The sequence below is a fragment of the Mesoplodon mirus genome (genome assembly GCF_964341445.2).
Source record: "Mesoplodon mirus genome assembly, chromosome: 15".
NCBI classification, from domain to species: domain Eukaryota; kingdom Metazoa; phylum Chordata; class Mammalia; order Artiodactyla; family Ziphiidae; genus Mesoplodon; species Mesoplodon mirus.
In genome coordinates this window covers 27,291,110-27,316,817 of record NC_138991.1, presented here as the reverse complement: position 1 = coordinate 27,316,817, position 25,708 = coordinate 27,291,110, and the positions used below count along the sequence as shown (strand labels likewise).

Sequence of the window (25,708 nt, the reverse complement as noted above, 5' to 3'; positions counted from 1 at the left end):
CCTCCCCCTCGAGCTCTCCAGCTCCTGCTTGGCTTGTGTCCCTAGCGGGTGAGGTTTCGGCTTCGAGACCCCATGCCAGTTTCACGTTTGCTGCTTGCATCCCATGGGTTGGGAATGATGGGAGTTCTTTCCCGCCCCAACACTTTCCAGACTCAACCACGCTGGGATTTGCTCCACAGTCCCCCAGTTCCAGGTTCTGGTGAGTCCAAGAGGGCTAGGGAAGGTATGTGGGTGGGGCTTGCTGACCCTGGGCTTGCAGTCAGCTTGCTCTCAACGCCCACGGCTGTGACTGTCCTGGGCAATAGAATCCAGAAACCTGAATTCCAGGCCCGGCTCTGTCATGCATTTGCTGTGGGACCCGGGGCGTGGCTCTGAAGCTCAGTTTTCTCACCACCTATCAGGATGTAAGGGTGTATTATGCTGCTCTCTTATTTATCTCTGATTGCTTTCCTGTTGGGTCTTTTCCATGCCTTCTGTTTCTCGCAGTTCTTAGCACCTCCCAGCCGATGTGCTTAGTAAATTCTGGCTGGCTGCTGAAAAAGTGATAGCTAACACTTATGGAACACTTACCACATGCTTTACAAATATCATCTTTTGGAATTTTTGTACCAATCTGTGGAGGTAGCTTTTATAATTAGATCCAGTTTACAGATGAGAAAATTGAGGCTCGGAGAGGTAAATCCACTTGATCAAGGTTACAGATATCTGTAAGGGGGGAAGCTGGGATTTGAGCCTATGAGCTGTGTGACTGATTTGTGTTATGTCTGGTAGGATAATGTTCCACGGCAGCGGTCCAAGCAAAGAGCCAAGCCATCTACTCTGTCTCCAATCCCACGAACTGTCAACACTAAGAAAAGCAAAATGAAGACCTGGACTACCGTTCAGCCAGGTGGGCAGAGGCACTTGGGTGCTGGTGGAGTTGGTGACAGGATGGAGTGGATGCTCTTGGCCATTGGTGACAACATTTATATCAGGATAGGCTAACTGCTATAACAAACCATCCTCAGATATCAAGTATTAATACAGAAACATATTTCTCATTTATGTCGAAGTACATTTGTGGATCTAGCGGGGAGGGAGTAATCTTTTTCACGTGATCATTCAGGGATCTAGGCTCCTTCACCTTGTGGCAATGACATTTTTAAGGCCTTGAAGTCTTCTGCTGGGTACTTTTGCATCCTGCAGAGAGAGAAGAGAGAGAGCAAGAGTATGGATGATCCTGCCCTTTCTTTTTCAGGGCACAGACTTGAAGTGATACACATCACTTCTACTCATATTCCAGTGTCCATAACTCAGTCACATGCCTACCCTTAACCACAAGGGAAGATGGGAAATATAGTCCAACTATGTGTCCAAGAGGAAAAGAAAACGGTTTGGTGAACTTGGGATAATCTCTGCCACATTACTGTCATGCCTTCCAGGGGAGTTCTGAGGCCTTGGCTCAGGCAGACATGGGTTCAGACCTTCGTTCTGCCATCTGCTGTCTTGGGAAAGTGAGAGAGATGAATGAGTTTTTGTTTTCTCATTTGTAAAATGAGGACACTAATCTTACCTGATAGGATTGTTGTGAGAATTAAATGAGAAGATCTGTGTAAAGCATTGTTATTCAGACCCAACACTCCTTTTTTTTTTTTTTTTTTTTTTTTGCTGTACGCGGGCCTCTCACTGTTGTGGTCTCTTCCGTTGCGGAGCACAGGCTCCGGACGCGCAGGCTCAGCGACCATGCCTCACGGGCCCAGCCGCTCCGCAGCATGTGGGATCCTCCTGGGCCGGGGCACGAACCCGTGTCCCCTGCATCAGCAGGCGGACTCTCAACCACTGCGCCACCAGGGAAGCCCCCCAACACTCCTTTTAATGACAAATATTACAAATATTTTGTAATATTCCTTTAGTATCCTGAAATAAACTTTATAGATAATATAACCTACATACATATATAATTTTTAAATATTAATTTAATGCCATAACTGTAAAGGAAATGGAAAGTTATTTATAGTTAAATAAAGTATATTTCAGTATGTAAATGCTCAGGATGGAGTCCACTAGAAGACATTAGAAAGTCTTCAGAAGCTTACTCATAGATGTGGAGTCATGGTGAACATAACAGTTGTAAATGCAGAGTGACACACGGTGGGAAATCAGGGACTCAAAATACCAAGAGGGATTTTTCATTGCAACTGTGATTTCCAAAGTGGTGCCCATCTCTTGGTAAAGTTCTAAACAAAAAAAGCACAATCTTCCCTTGATTGTAGCTGCTTTCTTGGAAAATTCAGCATTATAGTAAAACCCTGAAAAATATTCTTTGTGGCTATATGTAAAACAGAGTCAGGTTCTGGGATCAGATTGTTATAAATAGGGGTTTTACCTATGTCATATCTAGTAGGACTTAGGAGAGTAATGCAGGACAGGAGAATTCTATGTTCTGTGGGGTTGTCCTGTTCTGGGGGATGTCTCGTGTCCCTGGCCCCCACCTACAGATGCCAGTTGGGCCCCCAATGAGAACCCACAGATCCCCCCCTGCCAATATATCTAAAACACCCCTGTTGAGAGTCATTGATATAAAGTGATGAGCACAAGACCTGGTGGTAGTGACTGAATTTTTGTCTTTGGTCCTAGACCCTATTCAAACAGCATCTACAAGGAAACTCTTGCCCTTTTCTTTCACTGGGGAAGCGGTGAGATATGTAACTGACACACCCACAGCCAGAACGAGAGCAGTTACCATATACCAAGCACTTACTATGTGCTAGATACTGTTCTCAACACTTTACACTTATCACTTTATTTAATCTTCCCAACAACCCCATGAGGTGAGTGCTGTTGTTATCACCTCCTCTTACAGATGAGGAACCTGAGGCACAGACAGGTGTAACTCCCAAGGTCACAGGTAGGAGGGGCACATCCAGGCTGTGATATTTGGCAGTTTGGCTCCAGGACCCACAGTCAACTACTGGAGAAATGAAGTAAAAAATAAATATAAAATGTAAAACAGTAAAACTTTTAGAAAAAAACATAGGAGAGAAAAATCTTTGGGACTGATGGCCAAGTGAAGAGTTCTTTGACTTTACACAAACAGCTGGATCCATAAAAGAAAAATGAAATAAATGGACAAGTTGGACTTCATCAAAATTTAAGACTTTTGTTCTTTTAAAGACTCTGTTGGGCTTCCCTGGTGGCGCAGTGGTTGAGAATCCGCCTGCCGATGCAGGGGACGCGGGTTCGTGCCCCGGTCTGGGAAGATCCCACATGCCGCGGAGCGGCTGGGCCCGTGAGCCATGGCCGCTGAGCCTGTGCGTCCGGAGCCTGCGCTCCGCAACGGGAGGGGCCACAACAGTGAGAGGCCCACGTACCACAAAAAAAAAAAAAAAAAAAAAAAAATAAAGACTCTGTTAAGAGTATGAAAAGACAAGCTACAGACTTGGAGAAAATGTTTGCAAACCACCTATCTGACAAAAGACTGCTTTGTAGAATATATTGGGAACCCTCAAAACTCAATAGAAAAACAATTCAGTTAGAAAATGGGCAAAAGACATGAAGAGGATTTCACCCAAAGAGGAAATACACATGGTAAATAAGCACATGAAAAGATGTTCAACATCATTATCCATTAGGGCTATGCAAATTAAACCACAATGAGGTGTCACTGCACACCTATCAGAATGGGTAAAATGAAAAATAGTAATAACACCAAATGTTGGCAACGAGGAGAAACTGGGTCATGCATACATTGCTCATGGGAATGTGAAATGGAGCCGCCATTCTGGAAAAGAATATGGCAGTTTCCTATGAAACTAAACACACATTTCCCATAATGATCCAACAATTGCACTCTTGGGCATTTGTTCCAGAGAAGTGAAACTTATGGTCACACAAAAACCAGTGCAAAAGCATATCCAAAAGGATAAAATACCTAGGAATAAACCTACCTAAGGAGACAAAAGACTTGTATGCAGAAAACTATAAGACACTGATGAAAGAAATTAAAGATGATACAAACAGATGGAGGGATATACCATGTTCTTGGATTGGAAGAATCAACATTGTGAAAATGACTATACTACCCAAAGCAATCTACAGAGTCAGTGCCATCCCTGTCAAACTACCAAGGGCATTTTTCACAGAACTAGATCAAAAAATTTCACAATTTGTATGGAAACACAAAAGACCCCGAATAGCCAAAGCAATCTTGGGAAAGAAAAATGGAGGTGGAGGAATCAGGCTCCCAGACTTCAGACTATACTACAAAGCTACAGTAATCAAGACAGTATACTACTGGCACAAAAACAGAAATAAGATCAATGGAACAGGACAGAAAGCCCAGAGATAAACCCACACACATATGGTCACCTTATCTTTGATAAAGGAGGCAAGAATATACAGTGGAGAAAAGACAGCCTCTTCAATAAGTGGTGCTGGGAAAACTGGACAGCTACATGTAAAAGAATGAAATTAGAACACTCCCTAACACCATACACAAAAATAAACTCAAAATGGATTAAAGACCTAAATATAAGGCCAGAAACTATCAAACTCTTAGAGGAAAACATAGGCAGAACACTCTATGACATAAATCACAGCAAGATCCTTTTTGACCCACCTCCTAGAGAAATGGAAATAAAAACAAAAATAAACACATGGGACCTAATGAAACTTCAAAGCTTTTGCACAGCAAAGGAAACCATAAACAAGATGAAAAGACATCCCTCCAAATGGGAGAAAATATTTGCAAATGAAGCAACTGACAAAGGATTAATCTCCAAAATTTACAAGCAGCTTATGCAGCTCAATATCAAAAAAACAAACAACCCAATCCAAAAATGGTCAGAAGACCTAAATAGACATTTCTCCAAAGAAGATACACAGATTGCCAACAAACACATGAAGGGATGCTCAACATCACTAATCATTAGAGAAATGCAAGTCAAAACTACAATGAGGTATCACCTCACGCCAGTCAGAATGGCCATCATCAAAAAATCTACAAACAATAAATGCTGGAGAAGGTGTGGAGAAAAGGGAACCCTCTTGCACTGTTGGGGGAAATGTAAATTGATACAGCCACTATGGAGAACAGTATGGAGGTTCCTTAAAAAACTCAAAATAGAACTACCATACGACCCAGCAATCCCACTACTGGGCATATACCCTGAGAAAACCGTAATTCAAAAAGAGTCATGTACCACAATGTTCATTGCAGCTCTATTTACAATAGCCAGGACATGGAAGCAACCTAAGTGTCCATCGACAGTTGAATGGATAAAGAAGATGTGGCACATATATACAATGGAATATTACTCAGCCATAAAAAGAAACGAAATTGAGTTATTTGTAGTGAGGTGGATGGGCCTAGAGTCTGTCATACAGAGTGAAGTAAGTCAGAAAGAGAAAAACAAATACCGTATGCTAACACATATATATGGAATCTATAAAAAAGATAAAAGTTCTGAAAAACCTAGGGGCAGGACAGGAATAAAGATTCAGACATAGAAAATGGACTTGAGGACACTGGGAGGGGGAAGGGTAAGCTGGGACAAAGTGAGAGAGTGGCATGAACATATGTACACTACCAAATGTAAAATAGATAGCTAGTGGGAAGCAGCCACATAACACAGGGAGAGCAGCTTGGTGCTTTGTGACCACCTAGAAGGGTGGGATAGGGAGGGTGGGAAGGAGGGAGACACAAGAGGGAAAAGATATGGGGATATATGTATATGTATAACTGATTCACTTTGTTATAAAGCAGAAACTAATACACCATTGTAAAGCAATTATACTCCAATAAAGATGTTAAAAAAAAAAGACGATGTGGTGTGTATACACACACAGACACACAGGAATACTACTCAGCCATAAAAAAGAATGAAATAATGCCATTTGCAGCAACATGGATGGACCTAGAGATTTCCAAACTAAGTGAAGTGAATTAGAAAGACAAATATTATATGATATCATTTATATGTGGAACCTAAAATATGATACAAATGAACTTATTTACAAAACAGAAACAGACTCACAGACATAGAAAACAAACTTATGGTTACCAAAGGGGAAAGGTGAGTGTAGAGATAAATTAGAAGTTTGGGATTAGCAGATACAAACTACTATATATAAAATAGATAAACAACAAGGTCCTACTGTATACCATAGGGAACTATATATAAACTTGTTGTTTATTACAACAATATCTTGTAATAAACTATAATGGAAAAGAATATGAAATATATATATATATATATATATATAACTGAATCACTTTGCTGTACACCAGAAACTAAGACAACTTGTAAATCAACTGTTCTTCAATTTAAAAAAGTGAAAAAAAAAAAAGTGCATGAGAGTTTCAGAGTAGCCTTATTCGTAATACCCCCAAACTGGAAACAATCCAGATGTCCTTTAATGAGTGAGTAGTTAAACAAACTATGGTGGGCTTCCCTGGTGGCGCAGTGGTTGGGAGTCCACGTGCCAATGCAGGGGACACAGGTTCGTGCCCCGGTCCGGGGAGATCCCACATGTCGCGGAGCGCCTGGGCCGGTGAGCCGTGGCCACTGGGCCTGCGCATCTGGAGCCTGTGCTCCGCAACGGCAGAGGCCGCAGCGGTGAGAGGCCCGCGTACCACAAACAAACAAACAAACAAACAAAAACTATGGTACATCCATTCCGTAGCATGTAGTACTGTTCAGCAAGAAAAAGGAAAGAACTTTTGATACATTCACTAACTTGGATGAATCTCCAGAGAATTATGCTGAGTGAAAAAAGCCAATCTCAGAAGTGACATACTGTATGATTCCATTTGTATAACCATCTGGGAATGACAGAATTTGTAGAAATGGAGAACAGATTAGTGATTGACAGAGGTAGGGGAGCATGGAAGGGGAGGGAAGTGGGTGTGGCAATAAAAGGCAGCACGAGCGATCCTTGTGGTTGTGGAAATGTTCAGTCTTTCAATGTCCTGGTTGTGATATTGTACTTAGTTTTGCAAGATGTTACGGTCGGGAAAAATTGGGTTAAGGGAACATAGGATTTCTCTGCATTATTTCTTAAGTAAATGTAATCTGAATTTATTTAAAAATAAAAAGTTTAATTACAAAAAAGATAAATCATGGCTACCACCATTAATGAAAAGAAATACTCCTTATTAAAGCGACAAATCTTCCTAAGTATTTAAGTTCAGCTTACAAATGTTATAATTTTTAAAAACCCTTGTGAAGGGGGTTTTGGAAGTTGGTTAATTAAATTCTCCTAAATCGTTTAAGCCACCTTTAAAATTTAATATATTCACTTTCATTTTCAAAAAGCTCACTTGTTCTGATTAACAAAACCATTGGGTATTTAATGTAATTCTTGTATATCTAATAAATAAACTTCTAAATATGGATAATCTTATGTTCATTTAAAAGTTGTGGTAATTTATACACATTTAATAAGAGTGTATTAAACCTTTCAACTTAAATCTAAATCAAAATCTCACTTACACATTTTAAATTAGAACCACAAAATTAATCTATTAATCACTCCATCTCTCAAACAATACAATTAAATACCAGATACATACAGATAATTCATAACTTTAACACAAAATTACTCTAATTTTACTTTGTCACTTCAACACTTAATACTAAATTAAGGATATTGATCCATAAAAGAAATAATATTTTTCAAAAATGAACTGGGTTGCACCTCCAACAGAGATGTTGGCAGGGGCTGACAAGGCAGCAGCAGCGTTTGTGATGGTGATCTGTGTGATTTGCCTCATAACTGCGCAGGACGCGTGGAGAGGAAGCAGGGGTTCTCAGAACATGCCCTCCAAATGCCTTCTTCTGATCTGAATTATTTTCGTGTACTTCTCATCCGGCAGGACCACAGCTTTTACAGGTGTTCCGGAGACAGCTGGTTAGCATTTTGCACGGCTCCTGTGCCTTTATCTGATGCTGTGGTCCTGATCCCAATTCTCAGGTCATTGGTAATAACAGTGACAACTAGTAATTTATATTTAGCACTGAATATGGGTTAGGCACTATTCCAAATACTTTATAGTAACTTCTTATTTAATTTCACTACAACTCTGTGAGGTAGGCATGATGATTATTTCTGTTTTACAGATGGGAAAGCTGAGGGACAGAGAGGTCATGTGACCTGCCCAAGGTCATATAGCTAATAGAAGACAGAATCCAGATTCAAACCCAGGCTGTCTGGTTCATTAGTTGTTGCTATTAACCCCTACCCCTTCTGAGCTTGCCCCCGGCCAGCTTGGTGGGAGAGATTGGGGATGTCTGGCCATCTCCTGCTGCTACCCCTCTCCTCCCCTCTGTTTAACCCCACAGTCACTGTGGTATGTGGAAGTCTCCTGGGCTTCTCTGTCCTTTATAACAAAGCTCAGAGTGGGGCCTGGGAGCTAACTGATGGATGTGAGCTTCATTCCTCAGTCTCACTGTCGTACATTATAAGGACATGAGTGGATGGCATTGGGGTCTCTCATGGCTGGTGCATTCCCTGGGACCTGACTCCAGACCTGCCTCTACCCTCACACTCTCTCTGTCCTTTCCTATACCCCAGGGTTGCAATCCAAGCCCACCTTGTGGATGACAGGCCGGCCGAGGGATCCACTAGAAAAGCGCAGAGGAAAGTCGGACCCGGGGAAGACGCAGAGCAAAACCCAACTAATGAGAGTATGACGAGCACCTTTCCACAGGCACCAGGGCCCAGGGCAGGGGGCGGGGGATGGCAATAGCAAACACGCACTGAGCACTTCATGGGTGCCTGACTTGACCCCTCCTCCTCACAGCAACCCCGTGGGCACGCTTATCATCATCCCTCTTCTACAGATGGGGAAACCGAGGTGCAGGGGGATGACACAGACCACGCAGCTAGAAAATGCAGTACCAGGGGTCAAAGCCAGTTAGGCAAACAGCAGTTTGCCTTTGTTTTTGTATTTTTTCGCCGCGCTACAAGGCATGTGGGATCTTAGTTCCCTGACCAGGGATCGAACCTGCGCCCCCTGCATTGGGAGCACAGAGTCTTAACCACTGGACCACTAGGGAAGTCCCTTGCCTTTGTGTTTAAGACTCAGGAAAATGATCAGAATCACTTTTTTTTTTTAACATTAATGACTACAATGCATTAAAACATGAAATATATGAACATCTATAAAAGAACAAATAAAACCAACTTGCTGTTCACCTTTGGAGGATCACAGGGAAACAAATCACTAATTTTTTTTTTTTTTACTTAAAACTATAGAAATTTATTGTCTCACAGTTCTGGAGGCCGGAAGTCCAAGATCAAGGTGTTGGCAGGACTATGCTCCCTCTGAGCAGAATCACTTTTTATTTTACTGCATTAGGAACACAATTTAGTGGCTTGTTCATTTTAAAATTTCCAGTAAATTAGCCTTTCATGGAATACAGTGCATCTTAAAGCAAGGCTTAGGAGCTTACTATTAAAAAATTTCACATCAACTAATAGAACTTTTGAAAATTGATTTTCTTACCATCCATTGTTTTTTTATGGCTTCTGAACATTGTTTCAAAGTATTTGAAATGACTAGAAGAAGAGGGGGCTTTTGTGTCCATAGGAGAAAGTAAAATACCAAATACTATAAATACTACAAAATACTATAGAAGAATTCTTAACTTCTTCAGGAAAGTTTTTAATATGATGAGTCAATGAACAATGACTGTTATATAAAGGAATAGGGGAAAATGTATTTGCCTTGAAACCTTTTTTTTCCTTTAACCTTCAATTTTGCAAAAATGGTTTAGAGGCAGCCCTGCATTTGTAAAGTAGGAACTCATATTTCTGATGTTATTTTTATCCTGACTTTAGAAGGGTTTATGTGTTTTTGTTTGAAACATGAACTTGGACAATTGGCTCTAAAAGTTGTGCTCCTAACGAGTTCCTAATACTGTCTCTTGTAATCATTCATTTGTTTAGTCAACAAATATTTGAGCACCTACTATGTGCCAGACCCTGTTCTAGGTGTGGGGATTCACCAGTGATGTGGCCTCTGACCTTAGGGAGCTCACATTCTACTCGGGGAGACAGACAATAAGTAAGACAGATAAAAATGTAATATGTGTAGTGAGGGTAAGAGCTATGAAGAAGTGTAAAATAAGGTTAGGGGCTAAAGAGGCACAGAGGGTGGAGTAGCCATGACTGTTTTAGGAGGGTGGTCAGGGAAGGCTGCTAAGGCGGTGACATCTGAGGGGGAATGTTCCAGGCTGAGGAACTGGAAGTGCAAAGGCCCTGAGGTTGGTGTGAGGTCAGTGATGGGCCAGGTGATGAGGAAGAAAGATGGTGGGCTGTGGGGGGAAGGAGATAGCTTGTATACAGCCCTGTAGTCCATGATTAGGCTTTGTGTTTGTATAGAGTAAGGCAGGAAGACCCTGGAGGATTCTGAGTAGAGTGGGGATATGATCTGACTTAGATTTTCACAGGAGTCCTTGGGCTGCTGCTGCTGTGTGCAGAACGGGCTGTGGGGACAAGGGGGAAACAGAGCAAGGGAGCAGAAGTGACTCAGTTGGTTTGTTCTTGGATATGAAGTAGGATCCTGACTCTGCCCCTCAGCCTTAGGACAGTCACTTATTCGATCAACAACTCCTGAGAGAATGCCTATGATATGCCAGGCACCAAGCCGGGTGTTGGGGACACAGCCATGAACACGGCCCTTAGAATTGGTGCTATGATGGAGCTTATACTTTAGTGGGGAGACACATAATAAATGAATTAAAACCCCCAAAGAATAGTACTCATCAGTTTATTCAACCCATACTTATGGAGCTCCAGGCACTGTCCTGTGTGCTGGAGATACCTGTAGCTGTGATAAAACAACCAAAGCCCCTGCCCTCCTGGCTGTAAAATTCTAGTTGAGTAGACAGACACGAAACAAGATAATAAGAAAAACATGTTATGTTTGGTAGTGATGAGTCCTAGGAGAAAAATAAATTGGGAAAAGGGGAGACATAATTACAAACTGTAATTATGTAATTACAAATTGGGTAAGGGTCAGGACCGACACAAAGCAGGGTTTCTACCCTAGAGCTGGTGGTCAGGGAAGATCCATTTCTAGAGCAGAGGTCATTAATTCTACACTTTATCAGAATCACCTGGGAGTGGGGCTCAGTGGGCCCGAGACTCAGAGACTGGCATTTTTCACAAGATGCTTCTGGTCCCTGTGGGCCATATTTGGAGATGTTTTGGTCTGGAGATGTGAAGGCAAGATGGTGGAGTGGCTAGGAGCCCAGACTTCAAGGACAACGGCTCTGCGATGTGTGACCTTGGGTAAGGTACTGCATCCCTCTGACCCTCAAGTTCTGCTTCTCTAAAGTGGGGATAATAATAGTCCCAAGTGGGCTTCCCTGGTGGCGCAGTGGTTGAGAGTCTGCCTGCCGACGCAGGGGACACGGGCTCGTGCCCCTGTCCGGGAAGATCCCACATGCAGCGGAGCAGCTGGGCCATGCAGCCATGGCCGCTGAGCCTGCGCGTCCGGAGCCTGTGCTCCGCAATGGGAGAGGCCACAACAGTGAGAGGCCCGCGTACCGCAAAAAACAAAAACAAAAACGAAAACAAAAACAATAGTCCCAACTGAGGTAGTGCGTGGGAAGTGCTTAGCATACTTTAGAGTTCATAATAAGTACTCTATGCATTTGCACTATTACTCATTATTGTGTGAGTATGGCAGCTGAGGGCTAGGAAGAGGTAGTTTCTAGCAAAGGACAGAGAAATGAAGAACAGAAGGAATAAAGAAGAGAGCACATGGTCTGGCAGAGGTGGAGGGTGAGAACCGGTGAGAATGGTGACTAGTCACTGAGTGTGTGAGGCGCGCCACTAAGTGGCTTGAGGTGGAGGGTGAGAACCGGTGAGAATGGTGACTAGTCACTGAGTGTGTGAGGCGCGCCACTAAGTGGCTTGATTGTGAATATTACCTCATCTGTTTTTTATAGCAGCAGCTCTCTGAAGCCGGTATTAGTTTCCTAACATACGGAATGAGTATAGCAGGGTTCTGGGAGGCTGACTAACTTGCCCAGGTTCCCTTAGGTGGGAAGTGGCAGAGCTGGCATTTGAACCAAGGTGTGTCGAGGCCTAACATCCAAGTGTTTATTTTTTTGCGGTACGCGGGCCTCTCACTGTTGTGGCCTCTCCTGTTGCAGAGCACAGGCTCCGGACGCGCAGGCTCAGCAGCCATGGCTCACGGGCCCAGTCGCTCCGCGGCATGTGGGATCCTCCCGGACCGGGGCACGAACCCGCGTCCCCTGCATCGGCAGGCGGACTCTCAACCACTGCGCCACCAGGGAAGCCCACATCCAAATCTTGATCCCTGTGAGGTTCACCCCACCTTGCAACTTTAGGCCTACTCAGTTCCTCATCTTAGTGTAGTGGAAAGATAGACATTGGGAGTCAGAAGTCTGCCTTTCGAGTTCCGGTGCCACTACTTCCTGTCTGTGCAACTTTGGGGCAGTCATGTAACCTGCCTGAACATCCACCTATCAGTAAATTAGAGCTGGGGAACATAGGGTTGTTGGAGGGTAAGCTGATACCCTGAGCCGCCTGCTGAGTGAGGCGCCCTCAGCAGTTGTTCTTGTTATTATTATTGTAGGTTATGTGTACCTGCTTGGGGGCCCTTAGGCAAGTCCCTTAATCCCTTAGAGGCTCATTGTTTTCCCAGGGGCTTTTGTATGAAACAGTCCTCACCCAGCTCAGCTGCCTGATGAGAAATGGTAGCGATTATCATCCACTCTGCCTCTCCTGCTTCTTCTCCAGACAAGGCCCGTCTCCTCGGCCATCTTCTTTCCTACTTGGGCGTTTTCTATTATTGCTAGTACTATATAGTTCATCGAGTCTAAGAAGCCATTGATAAGAAGGCGTACCTTTATCTTAATTACCCACTAATAAAATATTTGTCAATTAGACTGTAACACGCCACCAACTGTAAGATATATCCCCACCTCAGAGTGTAAAATTATGGGAAAATGGGTGTTTCAGAAAGGATGAAATAATTCAAGGTGCTCTGACCCGCAGACAATGGGGAACCGCCGCCCAGCTCGGGTGGCATTTACCAGTCGAGGCCACAAGGGGGCGGATTGCAGCGGGAGGGAAGTGGTCCCTAGGCTCCCGGAGGTTCCGGCCAGCTCCGCGCATCACGGAACACTGCCCCCCTTCCCTGTTCCTCCGCTTGCAGACGATGCTCAGGAACCGGCAAGCCGCGCACCAGGAGCTCTGCGATCACGAGGACTTCCTCACCAAGCTCTGTGGGCAACTGATCAAGACCATCCAGGACACGGACGACAGCTCGGCCCTGAAAGTGCGGGGGATGCTGCAGCAGGAGGACGTCTTCATGGTGAGCCCCCACCGTGGCCCCGCAGCCCTGCCTCTGCCCTGCGTTGCGGTCCAGCCCGCGACGCCGCCCTCCTGAGCGCTTGGGCGCCCTCTCCTGCTTTCTCCCGGCCTCTCCCGGCCCGTTGCGCAAGCTGCCTCCTCCATGTGGAGGATACATCTCTTACACACTCCGCCGCCCCCCGCCCACCTACCTGGGCTTTGGAATCAGACTGGGGGTGTGTGGGGGGGGTGGGGACTCATCCCCATCAGCACTTATTAGCTGGAAGACTTTGAGTTAACCTCTGAGCCCTGAAAAACTGGGGCACAACAGCACCCACCCCGAAGAGTTGTGCCTGGCACACAGTATGTGTGGGGTTGGGTTTGGAGACTCCTCTGAGGAAGTGCTGAGTCCTCTGACAGTCCGTGCTTTGGCCGCACCAGTGGAGGCTTGGGGTGAGCTGACCCCCCTCCCCGCCCCCCACTCCCACAGACCATCGCTGACATCTTGGAGTACTCAAACAAGAAGAAGCTGCACCAGATGAAGTGTGAGCTTCAGGAATGGGAGGAGAAGGAGGAATCCAAGATACACAGTAAGAATCCCTGGGGCTGACTCCCTGACCCTCACCTGGCCCTCTGGGCAGGTCAGCTGCTGGGCATTCCCCTTGCACCTCCCTTTCAGAAACCATCAGGCCCATCACCTCCCTTCTGAGGCCGATGGGACTGCTAAGATGCACAGCTGACAGCTTACTTCTCAAGCACTTAGTGCTTGCAGGCCCTACGTGCTTTGTTTTTATGGGCTCACTCTCCATCATTCCGACTACCTGTAAGGCAGGGAAGTTTTTCTTTTCTCCCATTTTACAGATGAGGCAACTGAGGGTAAGGGAAGTGAAGTAGCCGGTTGAAGGTTACACAGCTAGGAGCCAGCATCCAATCTCAGCCTCCCTCTTTCTTGCCAGGGTCCCTCTGGGAGTCAGTGGCTGGAACAGGTCACTGGCCACAGACCTGCTGAGCCTGTGGTTTCTTTCCCCTGAGCAGACTAGAAGCCTTCTGAGGGGAGGGGCGGTGTGTCAGGCAGCCTTAGATGCTGGGGATCCCCTCCATGGAGGGTGGCAGGATAGACTGTCTTACTCCTGCCCTGGTCATGTCTTGGGAGCCAGTGTTGCCCCATTTCACTGGGCTCATTGCTTTGGGAGCGTGTGTATGAGGGGACTGAGGTCCAGAGAGGGAGGGTCTTGGTGAGGGTCATGCAGTGGCAGTGGCAGAGCCGGGGCTTGCCAAGGGATTTTGCACTGGGATAGTTTCTTTCCTACCCAGCATTGCCTCTTCTCCTGTGAAGGCAGAGAGCTCTCTAGGGGCTTAACCGTCCACCACCTCCTAGCCTTGTGTGGACTTGCTTCAGCCCAGACCCCAATTCATTGGTCAAGGAGAGCTTTGCCTCTTGGGTCTCCCCAGAGGGGTTCTTGAGGGAGGGTCCTGCCTTCTGTCCCTCCTGATCTCTTCAGACCTGGAGCAGCAGGTGGAACAGCTGGATGCCAAGATCGAGAAGGTCCATAAGAAAGTGAGCTTCATGAGCACTTACATGGACCGTGAGTATCCCATCAAGTCGGTCCAGGTTGCCAACCTTGTGCACCAGCTGCAGCAGGTGAAGGACAGCCAGCAGGTAGGTGAGCCCATGGCCTTGCCTCACCAGACCATGTGGGAGGCAAGGCTGGTGACCAACACCCTCCTGCTGACCCCCAGGATGAGCTGGATGACCTCAGTGAGATGTGCAGAACGGTCCTGGCATCTATGTCCAACCAGATTCAGAATAAGAAAAAAAACCTACTGAGGTCTCTGGTGGTGGTGAGTAGCCAGCCACTGTGGCAGGTATCCAGGTCCTGCCCCCAGCCCTGCTTTTTTCCCTGTCCTCTGCCTCCAGGTCCCCCCCACACCCACCATGCTACCCAGTGCATGGTTGCCCCTGGGGCCAGACTTGGGGGCCAGACCTCTCCTTCCTCTGCAGAAAATCCAGCATGCTCATCAGGAAGCGCTCCTGCAGAAGGCTTGGAATAGCCAGGTCATACTGAAATACATGGACAAGTTCCGAGAAGTGAGTGGGCAGCAAAGGTGGTCGTCACCCCTGTGCTAGAGCAGGAGGGTGGGTGGTCCCCAGGACCTGTGGGAGTCAGGCTTGTCCTGATCTGGCGCTCATCAGGTCTCTGACTCTGGTGTTAGCCTTCCTCCTTGGCAGTGCCATTAATGCCACTTGTCATTCATCTGAGAAGGGGATTTGTTCTGGCCTAGGGTTTGCCTCATTAACCAACACCACCAGCCATGACCCATCAGCAACATCACCAAGCATCACCACACGACTGTCACTTTAATTTCACTACCCAACCCTGGTCTTCACCTCTTTAATTCTTGTCATTGGCCATCACTCATGACCAGTGTTAATGAAGTCCACCATCACCATCCTCTCGCGGTAATTTCCGTTATCTTGCACCTTCATCAGTTATCCGAGTGAATGGCCTTCATCGTCTCCACCAGCCCCCATTAATTCTCACTGTCAAGCGCTGCCACCCATTTGCAACCTGTCTCCATTCTCCACGATCCCCTCACCCTTTCCAGCACCATCAAACATCGTCGGTAACTTGTGAGCCAGCCCTGCCCTGCACAGCGAGGACCCCCCTCTGGAGTCCAGAAGTCCCAGTGACAAAAGTGACAAAGCCCAGGCCATTTCTGTAGATGAATGAGGAATAATCCTTGTTCATTTTGCCCTTTTCTCCCTTTGGTTGGAGAATGTTTCGTTTCTCACTTTCCCCTGCTCTCCTTAGTTTATAGACCGTTTTGAGGAGGAAATACCCATATTAAGGGCTGAGATGGAACAGCTCCAGTTTCAGATCTTGGAACCCCGAGAGATTGTATTTGCGGACATTCTGCTTCGGAGATCCAAGTATGTGATCCTTGTGTAGCTACCTCTTAAACTAGCCATGCTCTGGACTCGAAGAAGCTCTCTGTTCTCGGGGAAGGCAGCCTGGTGGAGAAGGCAGGAGGCTGGGTTTTTGCCTTGGCTCTGCCACGGACTGTGTAGCAGATGTGACCTTTCCCATCTTTGGGCCTTAGTGTCCCATCTCTGCACAGCAGGCTGAGTTAGGTAATCTCTCTGGACGCTTCCAATTCCAGATTCCATGTTTCAACCAAGTGGGTGCGCCCCTAAGCTCTTGGGGTGTTCAGGAAGACAGTGTTGAGTGGGGTGGTCGGCTCCAGAGAAGAATGGCCTGGAAGGCACACTGCAGGGAGAGAAGGGTATTCTCTCTGTGGGGCCGAATTCTGGGGCCCAAAGGAAGGACTTCCCTCCTTCCAAAACCAGTTCTCTGCCTGCCCTCCCTTGGGTCAGGCCCTCTGGGTCTGAGGGTGAGGATCCCACCAGGCCACGCCTCTCTATGTGGGGCAGATCTTACCATCTGCAAATTATTTTTCTTCTTCTTAGCTTCTATGTCTATCTCCTTCTCTTCCTCTCCCTTTCCTTCCTCCTCCTCTACCTCCTATTCTTCATTCTCCTCTTATTTTCCTTAAAAAGTACTGTCAAATTTATGATGTGCCTATGGAGCGCCAGGCACGGTGAGCGCAAGCAACCCTTGGCTCTGCCACCATGGAGCCAAGGAGGGGACCAGACATTAATGGATAACGAGCCACCGACAAATGTCCCGTGGCAACTGACCCCAGAGCTGCTGAAGCAGGTATGGATGTGGCGCTGGCAGAGCGTAGCCTGGACAGGGAGGAGGCTGGAGGGTCAAGAGAGGTTCCCCTGAGAATGTGACAGTTTAAACCAAGGTCTGAAGGATGATGCATAGAAGTTCACTGGGCAAAAGGGGCTGAAGGGAGAACTGAAGGAAGAACATTTCCAGGTGGCGGTGCTGGCATCTTGGGGGGTGTGGTGAGTAGGCACCGTTGTCCTTATCTGAGCTCTGAACACATTGAAATAAGACTGAAAGGGGCAAGGCAGGCATGGGCCAGACTCTCACTTTTATTCTGATAAAGTGGATTTTAGAGAATGTATCAACAGCTTCTATCTCCAGATATGTTGGCTTCTGAATACTGAACCCAGAATCAGGCAGATCGAGCTCCTTGGTCAGCTGTGTGGGGGCAGAGGAGAGTGTAGTCCTTGCAGGCGGCTCGTTGCTGGGAGAGAACAGGGCAGGGCCACCCATGTCCCATCCTATTCTCCAGACTCACTGCTCAGCTCGTTGTACCCCTTTCCAGGGGCAGAGTGAGTGAAGAGAGGCCGGAGGCAGTATGCCTGCCGAGGCCCTTCCATGGGCAGGGAGACACCAGGAATGGGAGAAGCGTTCTCTCCTAAAATGTGGGAATGGCGCATCCCTAGGCAGAGCTTCTCCAACCAGAATGTGCACAGGAATCACCTAGAGATCTCGTTACAAAGCAGATGCTGAACCGGTAGGTCTGGAGTGGGGCTCGGGAGTCAGCATTTCTACGAAGCTCCTGGGTGAGGCTGATGCTGCCAGTTCCTGGATCACAAGCCGAGCAGTGAGGCTGTGCAGGATGTGTGGTAGGAGGGAACTTGGCGTTTACCAGGAGCTGAATGAAGCTGGAATGCAGAGGGATGGGGAGAGTAACGGGGTAGGAACCCCCGTGCAGGGCTCAGTAGACCCAGGGAAGAGTTTGGTACTTGACCCTGAAAGCAAAGAAATTGTAAGCTGAGTGGTGACATCAGATTTGCATTCCAAGAAAAGTCACTTTGAAAAGAGGGTGGAGAAGATATTGGAGAGGGGCCAGAGGAGGTGCTGGGAGTCTGGTTGGGTGTGACGGCAGTCGTGTGTGTAGGGGGTGGTCGGGAGTGGCTTGGCCAGGGTGGGTGGCAGAAGAGAGAGGAGAGATGGATGGAGCGGAGAAGTATTGAAGAAGGTAAATCCGTAGGCCTTGGTGATATTTGGATGTGGAAAGTCAAGGACACGGAGGTGTCAAGAATGACCCCTGGGATTCTGGCTTTTGTAACAGGGTGGGTAGTGGTGCCAGATCCAGAGAGAGGGAAGGCTGGGGCCGGGGGGGTGAAGGATGCTTACGCAGGTCAGTCAGCAGTTGACTGGGACACTGAGTTTAATTTACAGAGACCTCAGCGTGGAGCTGTCAGGTAGGCAGTTGGGGGTATGAGTGTAGGTATCAGAAGACAGATACTGACTGGAGATGGAAATTTGGGCATTGCCAGTACAGAGATGGATTTATTTTTTTTACAATTATTTTGAACAATTTCAAATATACAGAAAAGTCGAGAGAGTATTATAATGAATACCCAGTTACCCATCTAGATTTAGAAATAGTTATATTTTTTGCCATATTGGCTTCATCTTCATTTCTTCCTTTTTCTTTCTTCTGAAATGTTGTAAATTGCAGACATCCTGACATTTCATGTCTAAATCCTTCAGCGTGGGTCAGTGTGTACCATGAGAGTGGGTGAGAGAATTGGGAGGGAGAATGTAATCCTGGAACCTTGTAAATGTTCGTGCTGGTCACTGAGATGGGAAAATAGTGCAGATGGGAACCCACTGCTCATGCTACTTTTATGGAAAGGATAATGCCTGTTATTTACTGAGCACTTACTACACGCTGGCACGGTCTCATTTAATCTTCCCATCGGTGACTGAAGGTGGACCCTCCCCACTTGACAGATGAGGAAACGAGGCTCGCCTGGGGTCTGTCACATAGTGAGTGCTTGTTACATAAGTGCCCAGTGAAGTCTAGAGGCTCAGAGGGGAGAAGCAGTTTGCTCAAGGTGACACAGAGTTAGGCTTCCAAACCAGTCATCCTGACTCCAGAGAGCGCGCCCGTCCTGAGGGGCCCCAGCACTTCAGAGCTGAGCTCTTGTTTCCTCTTGGCCTCAGAGCTCTGTGGGGCAACATGAGTCGTGCCAAACCAGTTCCTTTTCCATTTTGATATGTGTGTGTGCGTGTGTGTGTATGTGTGTGTGTGTGTGTGTTTGCTGTAAGGTCACAGGTTGTGTTTTGGGCTCCCCAAGCGAGTACCAATGTTCTAAAGATCAGGACTCCTCTGAGGCCGTGCTCCCCTACCTGCAGCTCTGGCGCCCCTGCTTGGTGTCTCACACCCCTCTTTGCTGTTTCCTACCAGGTGCACCCCTGACATGGACATCAACCTCAACATCCCTGTGGAAGAGCTGCTACCCTTCTAGATGGCGGGGCCATGGGCCACCCCTCCCTCCCTGGTCTCTTCCCCACACCCAGAGCCTTGAGTTCTCTCCTTCCAAGACCACGTCCCCATCCAGACCCTGGTCTGCAGTTCCTTCCTTCCTCATACTCCCTCCCTCCCTCCTTTCCTTCCTGACGTTCTTCCTTTTTTCTTTCCCCTTCCTGCGTCCCCCTCTCCCTCCATTCTTTTGGTTGGTGCTGCTACTTGAGCCAGGTAGGAATTCCTAGTCAAGTCCTTTTTACCAATAAAGCTGGGTTTGCCTTGGCTCTTTGCCAGTGCCTGGGGCTTCCTGAGAAGCCTAGGTAGGAATGGATTTTGTCTTAAGATTAAGGGTGGGCAACTGTACTGCCTGCATCTGGGGCTCCAAACTTCTTGAGAAGTGCTGGAGCGCCGTCCCCTGCCCGAGTCTCCATGGTTCTGTGGCTCCGGGCCACCCCCTCCCTGGTGCTGTGTGACTCCGGTTTCCCACCTGGTTTGTGCCCAGATCTGTTGAGGCCAGTTCCGGGGTGGAGGGGGGATTCCTTGAGTTTGATACACCTGGGAACTTGCTGGACCTTCACTGCTGCTGGCCACCTCTTTTCCAGTCCAGCCGTCTGTCTGTCCACCGCTTCTACCCCAACGGTGTATGGACGTGAACACCAACTCATCCTAAGGCGCCTAGTCAGGCACTGTTCCCTGCCACATACTGTTTCATGGTGGACTTAAGAGGGGCGCTGCCTGGACCCCCCTCAAGCAAGGGCTTTTGCTCCGGTTACCGGGAGGGCCACTGGCAGGTGGCCTCCAGCTGCCAGTGCCTTGGGGCTTTGCCTTGGCTGCAGAGAGCCGGGCCTCTTCCCACCTTCCATGATGCTTAATGTGCCAACACCAAAGGCTGTTCTGGCTCCAGGGCTGCTTGGAGGGTTGGCTGAAACTGCCCCTGGACCTGCACTGCAGCTTGACCCCTCCCTCTGCCCAGCCCCGTGTACCTCCCTCTCCTCCCTCCTTCAGCCGGTCCCAAGGACACTCAGTAGTCAATGTCCTGTACCCTATGCTCTGTCTCTGAATTGGCCTCCCTGGGGACCCAGACTGTTCCCACTCCCAAGAGCCTCTGGCCGCTCACAGATCCACTCTGTGTGTTGGGAGACTTTCGGTTACAGGTAACAGAACATCCAAGTCAAATTGGCCAAAACAATAAAGGGCTCAGGTACATAAATATTCTAGGTGAGGCGAGGCTTTAACCAGAAATCAAGCGACGGCACCAAGGACCTAGTTTCTCTTTCTCTACTTTGTTCTCCAGGGTGTTTCCTCTTGCTGCGGTCGGCACTCCCTGTGGTCCCAGTATGGCTGCCAGCACCTCCTGGGCTGTAGGATTCCTTGTTCTTGTCCTGCTGGAAATAGACAGTGTCTCTGTCCCAGAACTTTCAGCCCAAGTCTTAAGATTGCTATGACTGGACAGGCTCATATCACATGCCCACCGGGAACCAGCCTAGGAGGTGGAGAGTGCCTACTAATTTAGTCTAGATCATGTGCTGGACCCTAGAGCAAGGGAAGGGGTGGGGGTGGGGTGGAGCACATGACCCAGGCTAAGCCAGTAGGCACCCCCAGAACCATATGGATCTCCAAACAGAAATGGACAGTGTTGGACATCATAATAGCAAATGCTTACTAGCTAGAACTTACTTATGCTTTACGTCTATCAACTCATCACATCCTCACAGGAACAACCCTAGGAGGTAGGTATGTTAGCATTTCAATTTTACGGATGAAGAACCCAAAGCATAAAGAGGTAAAGTGACTTTTTCGAAAGTCACCAGGCTAATGTCTGTAAGTGGTGGAGAGAGCTGAGCCGCCAGGTGTCATAGGAGCCAATTCAGAGAAATCCAAATTAAAGTAACAGTCAGGCTTCAATCGTTCACGTCCACACGTAAGGAAGAGGCCAAGCTGGAGAAGCACTGACATCTCTTCCTTCGATTTTCCCCTTGGAACAAAGGGCACCATCCCATCAGGTGGATCATCACTGGGGATGTTCTCCCTGCTGGGGGAGCCCCGAACAAAAGGCTCCTTCAGTTTTATGGACCTGGGGGCCACGGGGAGGGGGGATTGGGGTGGGGAAGGGAGTGTGGGAAGGGCTAGGAGCAGGAAGGTCCTGACTCCTGAGGCAGAGTGGAGACGTGTCTTCCAGGTTTCCCCCTCCCCCCAGAAGGGTGAGGCACCCGAGGAGGGCCTCGGCCGAAGGCAATCCCCTTCCCACTAAAGGTCTCTGAAGAAAGCTGGGCTAGGAATGCAGGTTGGGGCAGGGGCTTGAGTCCTCGGCTGTGACCCACTGAGAGACCGCGTGCACTGACGGTGTACCACGCTGGTGAGGGGAAGCTAACCCTCCCTGCCAGGCCTGTCGGGGAGAGCCTTTGTAATGGCCTACGGTTGTGCCTAAGAAATGAACAGATACACACTACTGTATATAAAATAGGTAAACAACAAAGACCTACCCTGTAGTACAGGGAACTATATTCAGGATCTTCTAACAACCTATAATGGAAAAGAATCTGAACAAGTGTATACGTGTATATTTGAATCACTTTACACCTGAAACGAATACAACACTGTAAATCAACTATACTTCAATCAAAAAATACTTTAAAAATCGGACATAGGGGCTTCCCTGGTGGCGCAGTGGTTGGGAGCCCGCCTGCCGATGCAGGGGACACGGGTTCGTGCCCCGGTCCGGGAGGATCCCACATGCCGCAGAGCAGCTGGGCCCGTGAGCCATGGCCGCTGAGCCTGCACGTCCGGAGCCTGTGCTCCGCAACGGGAGAGGCCACAAAGGTGAGAGGCCCGCGTATCGTAAAAAAAAAAAAAAAAAAAAATCAGACATAGGTTTTTGGCCAGAAGCTGGATTCCTTATAGTGAAGGGATGACTGAGTTCTGAGGAGGAAAACCAAGAAACGACATAAGAACACAGATTCCCTCACATCACACACAGCCATTGTGCCTCCAGATGTGACAGAGAGTAACCCCACACGTGCACAGCTGTACATGGATGTACTCCCACTTTCCAGAGCTGCACGTGGGTTTATGCTCACACGTGCAGGTATCGATGCATATGCATGCGGATACACACCAGGACTGCCTTCATCAATAAAAGAAGGACTGATTGAGTGTCTTGTCAGGAATTCTCTGTATTAGTCAGCTTTAGCCCCAGTAACGCTGCTGCATGAGAAGCAACTGCAGAACTCAGTGGATTGCAGCAGTAAGAGTTTATTCTTTACTCGGGGTCCTCAGGTCGACTGCACTTTGGCTGAACTCAGCTAGGCTGGTTGGGTGGCTCTGCTTTAGGTTGCGGGTCAGCTGGGCTTGGCTTCAGACTGGGTTAGGCTCAGGGGTGCCCTTGGGCTCTGGGGTGTGCTTTTCTCAAGGAGGATCACAGGAGCAAACGAGTCAGGCCCACACTTAAGACCTCTGCTTGCATATGTGCTAGCATGTCATGGGCAAAGGAAGTCAAATGTCCAGGTCCCAAATCAATTAGGCAGAGAAGTAGCTCCCCCCACCCACGCACCTCCCCTTACCTGCCCATGGGAGGGTAAGGGGAGTGGATGTTTGCTGAACAGTAACCCAAAGGATCGTGCTTTTCTGCTTATAGAGGCAGGGACTGAGCTCCTGGTATTAGTTTTCTATTGCTGCTGTGACAAATTATCACAAACTGAAATAAAACAACACAAATGTATTATCTGAACTATCTGTAGGTCAGAAGTCTGACAGATCTCAGAAGGCTAAATCTCAGAAGGCTAAAATCAGGGGGTCAGCAGGGCTGTCTTCTTTTCTGGAGGCACTAGAGGAGAATCTATTTTCTTGCCTCTTCCAGCTTCTAGAGTCCACTTGTGTTCCTTGGCTTGTGGGGCCCTCCTCCACCTTCAAAACCAGTAACTGCAGGTTGAGTTTTTCTCCCATCACATCACTCTGGCCTCTTCTACTTTTTTTTTTTTTTTTGCGGTACGGCGGGCCACTCACTGTTGTGGCCTCTCCCACTGCGGAGCACAGGCTCCGGACGTGCAGGCTCAGCGGCCATGGCTCACGGGCCCAGCCGCTCAGCGGCATGTGGGATCTTCCCGGACTGGGGCACGAACCTGTGTCCCCTGCATCGGCAGGCGGACTCTCAACCACTGCGCCACCAGGGAAGCCCTCTTCTTCTACTTTTAAGGACTCTGTGATGACACTGGGCTGACCAGGATAATTCAGGGTACCCTCTCTTTTTTACGGTCTGCTGATTGGCAACCTTAGTTTTATCTGCAATCATAATTCCTCTTTGCCGTGTAACATAACACACTCCCAGATTCTGGGGATAGGATGTGGACATCTTTAGGGGCTATTAGTCTGCCTATATATAGTCTGCCCCAAAGATTCATGTCCACCTCACAGGCAAAATACATTCACCTCATCCCAAAGTCTCATCCCATTATAGTATCAACTCAAAGTAAAAACAACTCATCTAAATCGTATCAGTTCAAAAATCCCAAATATCATCTAAACCAGGTAGAGGGAGGCTATGAGAAGACTTCATCCTTGGGCACAATTCCTTCCCACCTGTGAACGTGTGAAACTCAAGAAACAAGTTATCTGCCACCCAAATGCAATGGTGGGGTGGGCATAAAAGTTATAGAGTCTCCCATTCAAAAGGGATAAAATGAAAGGAAAAAGGGAGAAAATGAAAGGCAAAAAGGGGTCACTGGTCCCAAGGCATTTCAAAATTCAGCTGCTTTCTAGGCCTGGGAATAGTCCTCTGGGCTTGTGTCATCACAGAGTCCTTAAAAATGGAAGAAGAGGGCAGAAGAAGAGGCCAGAGTTTTCAGGGAGGCAGTGGCAGGGGCGTGCGATCGGCAGTCAAGTGGTCCTTGGTAGCCTGCAAAGAATGGGAGGCAGGGGGACACAAGTAGTGGAAATTCTTAATTTTTGGAAATCATCCACCAGGGACAGAAGGGAGCAGCAGTTGGTTTGCTCTTTAAAAGGAAGGGAGGTGGTGGTCACACCTATCTAGATAATCTAGAGGATCTAGATCTGCCTCCAAACATTTTAAAGCCTTTAGGTCTTGTGGGGTAGATCTGTAAAACAGGCTTGTGTAAAGCACTCTAGCAGGGAGTCATTAGCCTGAGTGGGTTTGCTTTTTCCATTTTCCTGTCTCTGCCTAGGGGCTGTTGCGTCCATGGGGGATCCCATTAGGGAATTCTGTGTTTCAGAATTTTGCACAAAAAGGCACTGAACAGAAAGGCAGGACAATGAGCTACCCTGGGTGGGCAGGCAGACACATCTTCTAGAGGCCAAGTGCAGAAGCCAAAGATTAAATACACAATGGTCCAATGCACCAAAGTGTCACTATTTATCTGGGGCAGCGGGGCTGCTGGACAGTTGTGCCAGGACTCTACCTGTCTTAACTGAGTGTATTTGTGCTGGCGTGTGGCAGGAGCAATTCCCCATTGCTAGAGACATGCGACATGATCGATTGGTTGTGAAAAGAGCCCGGCCAATCTAACTGCTGCAGTGGTCCCAGGGTGTCATCTGGTGGGAAAGCACAACAGGTAGAAGATCCTGTGAGGAAAGAGAGGGCTTGCACGGGGCGCCCGAGAGGCAGGGTCGCTTTTGTGCCAAAGTCCAAATTAGGGTCCCAGCTCTGGGTGGGGTCCTAGGCAATGCTGTGTCCTGTGGAGTCTTCCGGAGGGGTGATGTCACCTTAGGTGAAATCCTATAGAGAGGGGATGTCATCTCAGGTGCAAGGTTGGACAGGTCCTGAATGGAGGCCATTAGGACCTGGTTGAGCCCAGGTGTAGTAATAATGGGAATTGGCCTCTGAACGACCTTGAGACATAGAGTCTTTGTTAGACAGGGAGTCACAGACCCAGGCACACTTACTCCGCATGTTAATAACCTTCCCATTTGTCTGCGAGGTCACTCTTGCATTCAGGCTTGTGGAGTTCCTAGTGTGGGTGGCAGGAGCCCATCTACCTGGTAGAATTGGTTCCAGAGAGTGGCTGGCCCAATTCAACCTGATGTCAGATGAGGTTGTGAGATGGCCCACTGGCCTTAGCAGTTTGGTTTGGGACTGTCCCATACCCATGCCAGGAGCCAGATGAGACTCAACACAGCTAAGCATAGCAAAAAGCATTTTCGTGGCCTTGGACATTGTAGGGGACTCCCTCCTCCTTTCACTCTTGCCAGGAGCATGGGAAGGGGC

General features: G+C 47.8%; 1 protein-coding gene across 4 annotated transcripts; it reads left to right on the top strand.

The window, feature by feature from the left end:
* Positions 1-19,773, top strand: LOC309817269 (uncharacterized protein C20orf96). Of its 4 annotated transcripts, XM_082645419.1 has the most exons (10): positions 1-199; positions 772-889; positions 8,554-8,666; positions 13,175-13,333; positions 13,802-13,901; positions 14,814-14,971; positions 15,052-15,153; positions 15,314-15,400; positions 16,125-16,243; positions 19,432-19,773. In XM_082645419.1, exons 2-10 carry the CDS (start codon positions 862-864, stop codon positions 19,490-19,492), a joined length of 927 nt encoding a protein of 308 aa, XP_082501545.1. In that variant the 5' UTR covers positions 1-199; positions 772-861; the 3' UTR covers positions 19,493-19,773. The 4 variants fall into 4 exon arrangements, with proteins under 4 accessions (XP_082501545.1, XP_082501544.1, XP_082501546.1 ...); XM_082645418.1 differs by lacking the exon at positions 772-889; XM_082645420.1 differs by lacking the exons at positions 1-199; positions 8,554-8,666 and having other exon boundaries at positions 790-889.
* The last annotated feature ends 5,935 nt before the right edge of the window (positions 19,774-25,708 follow it).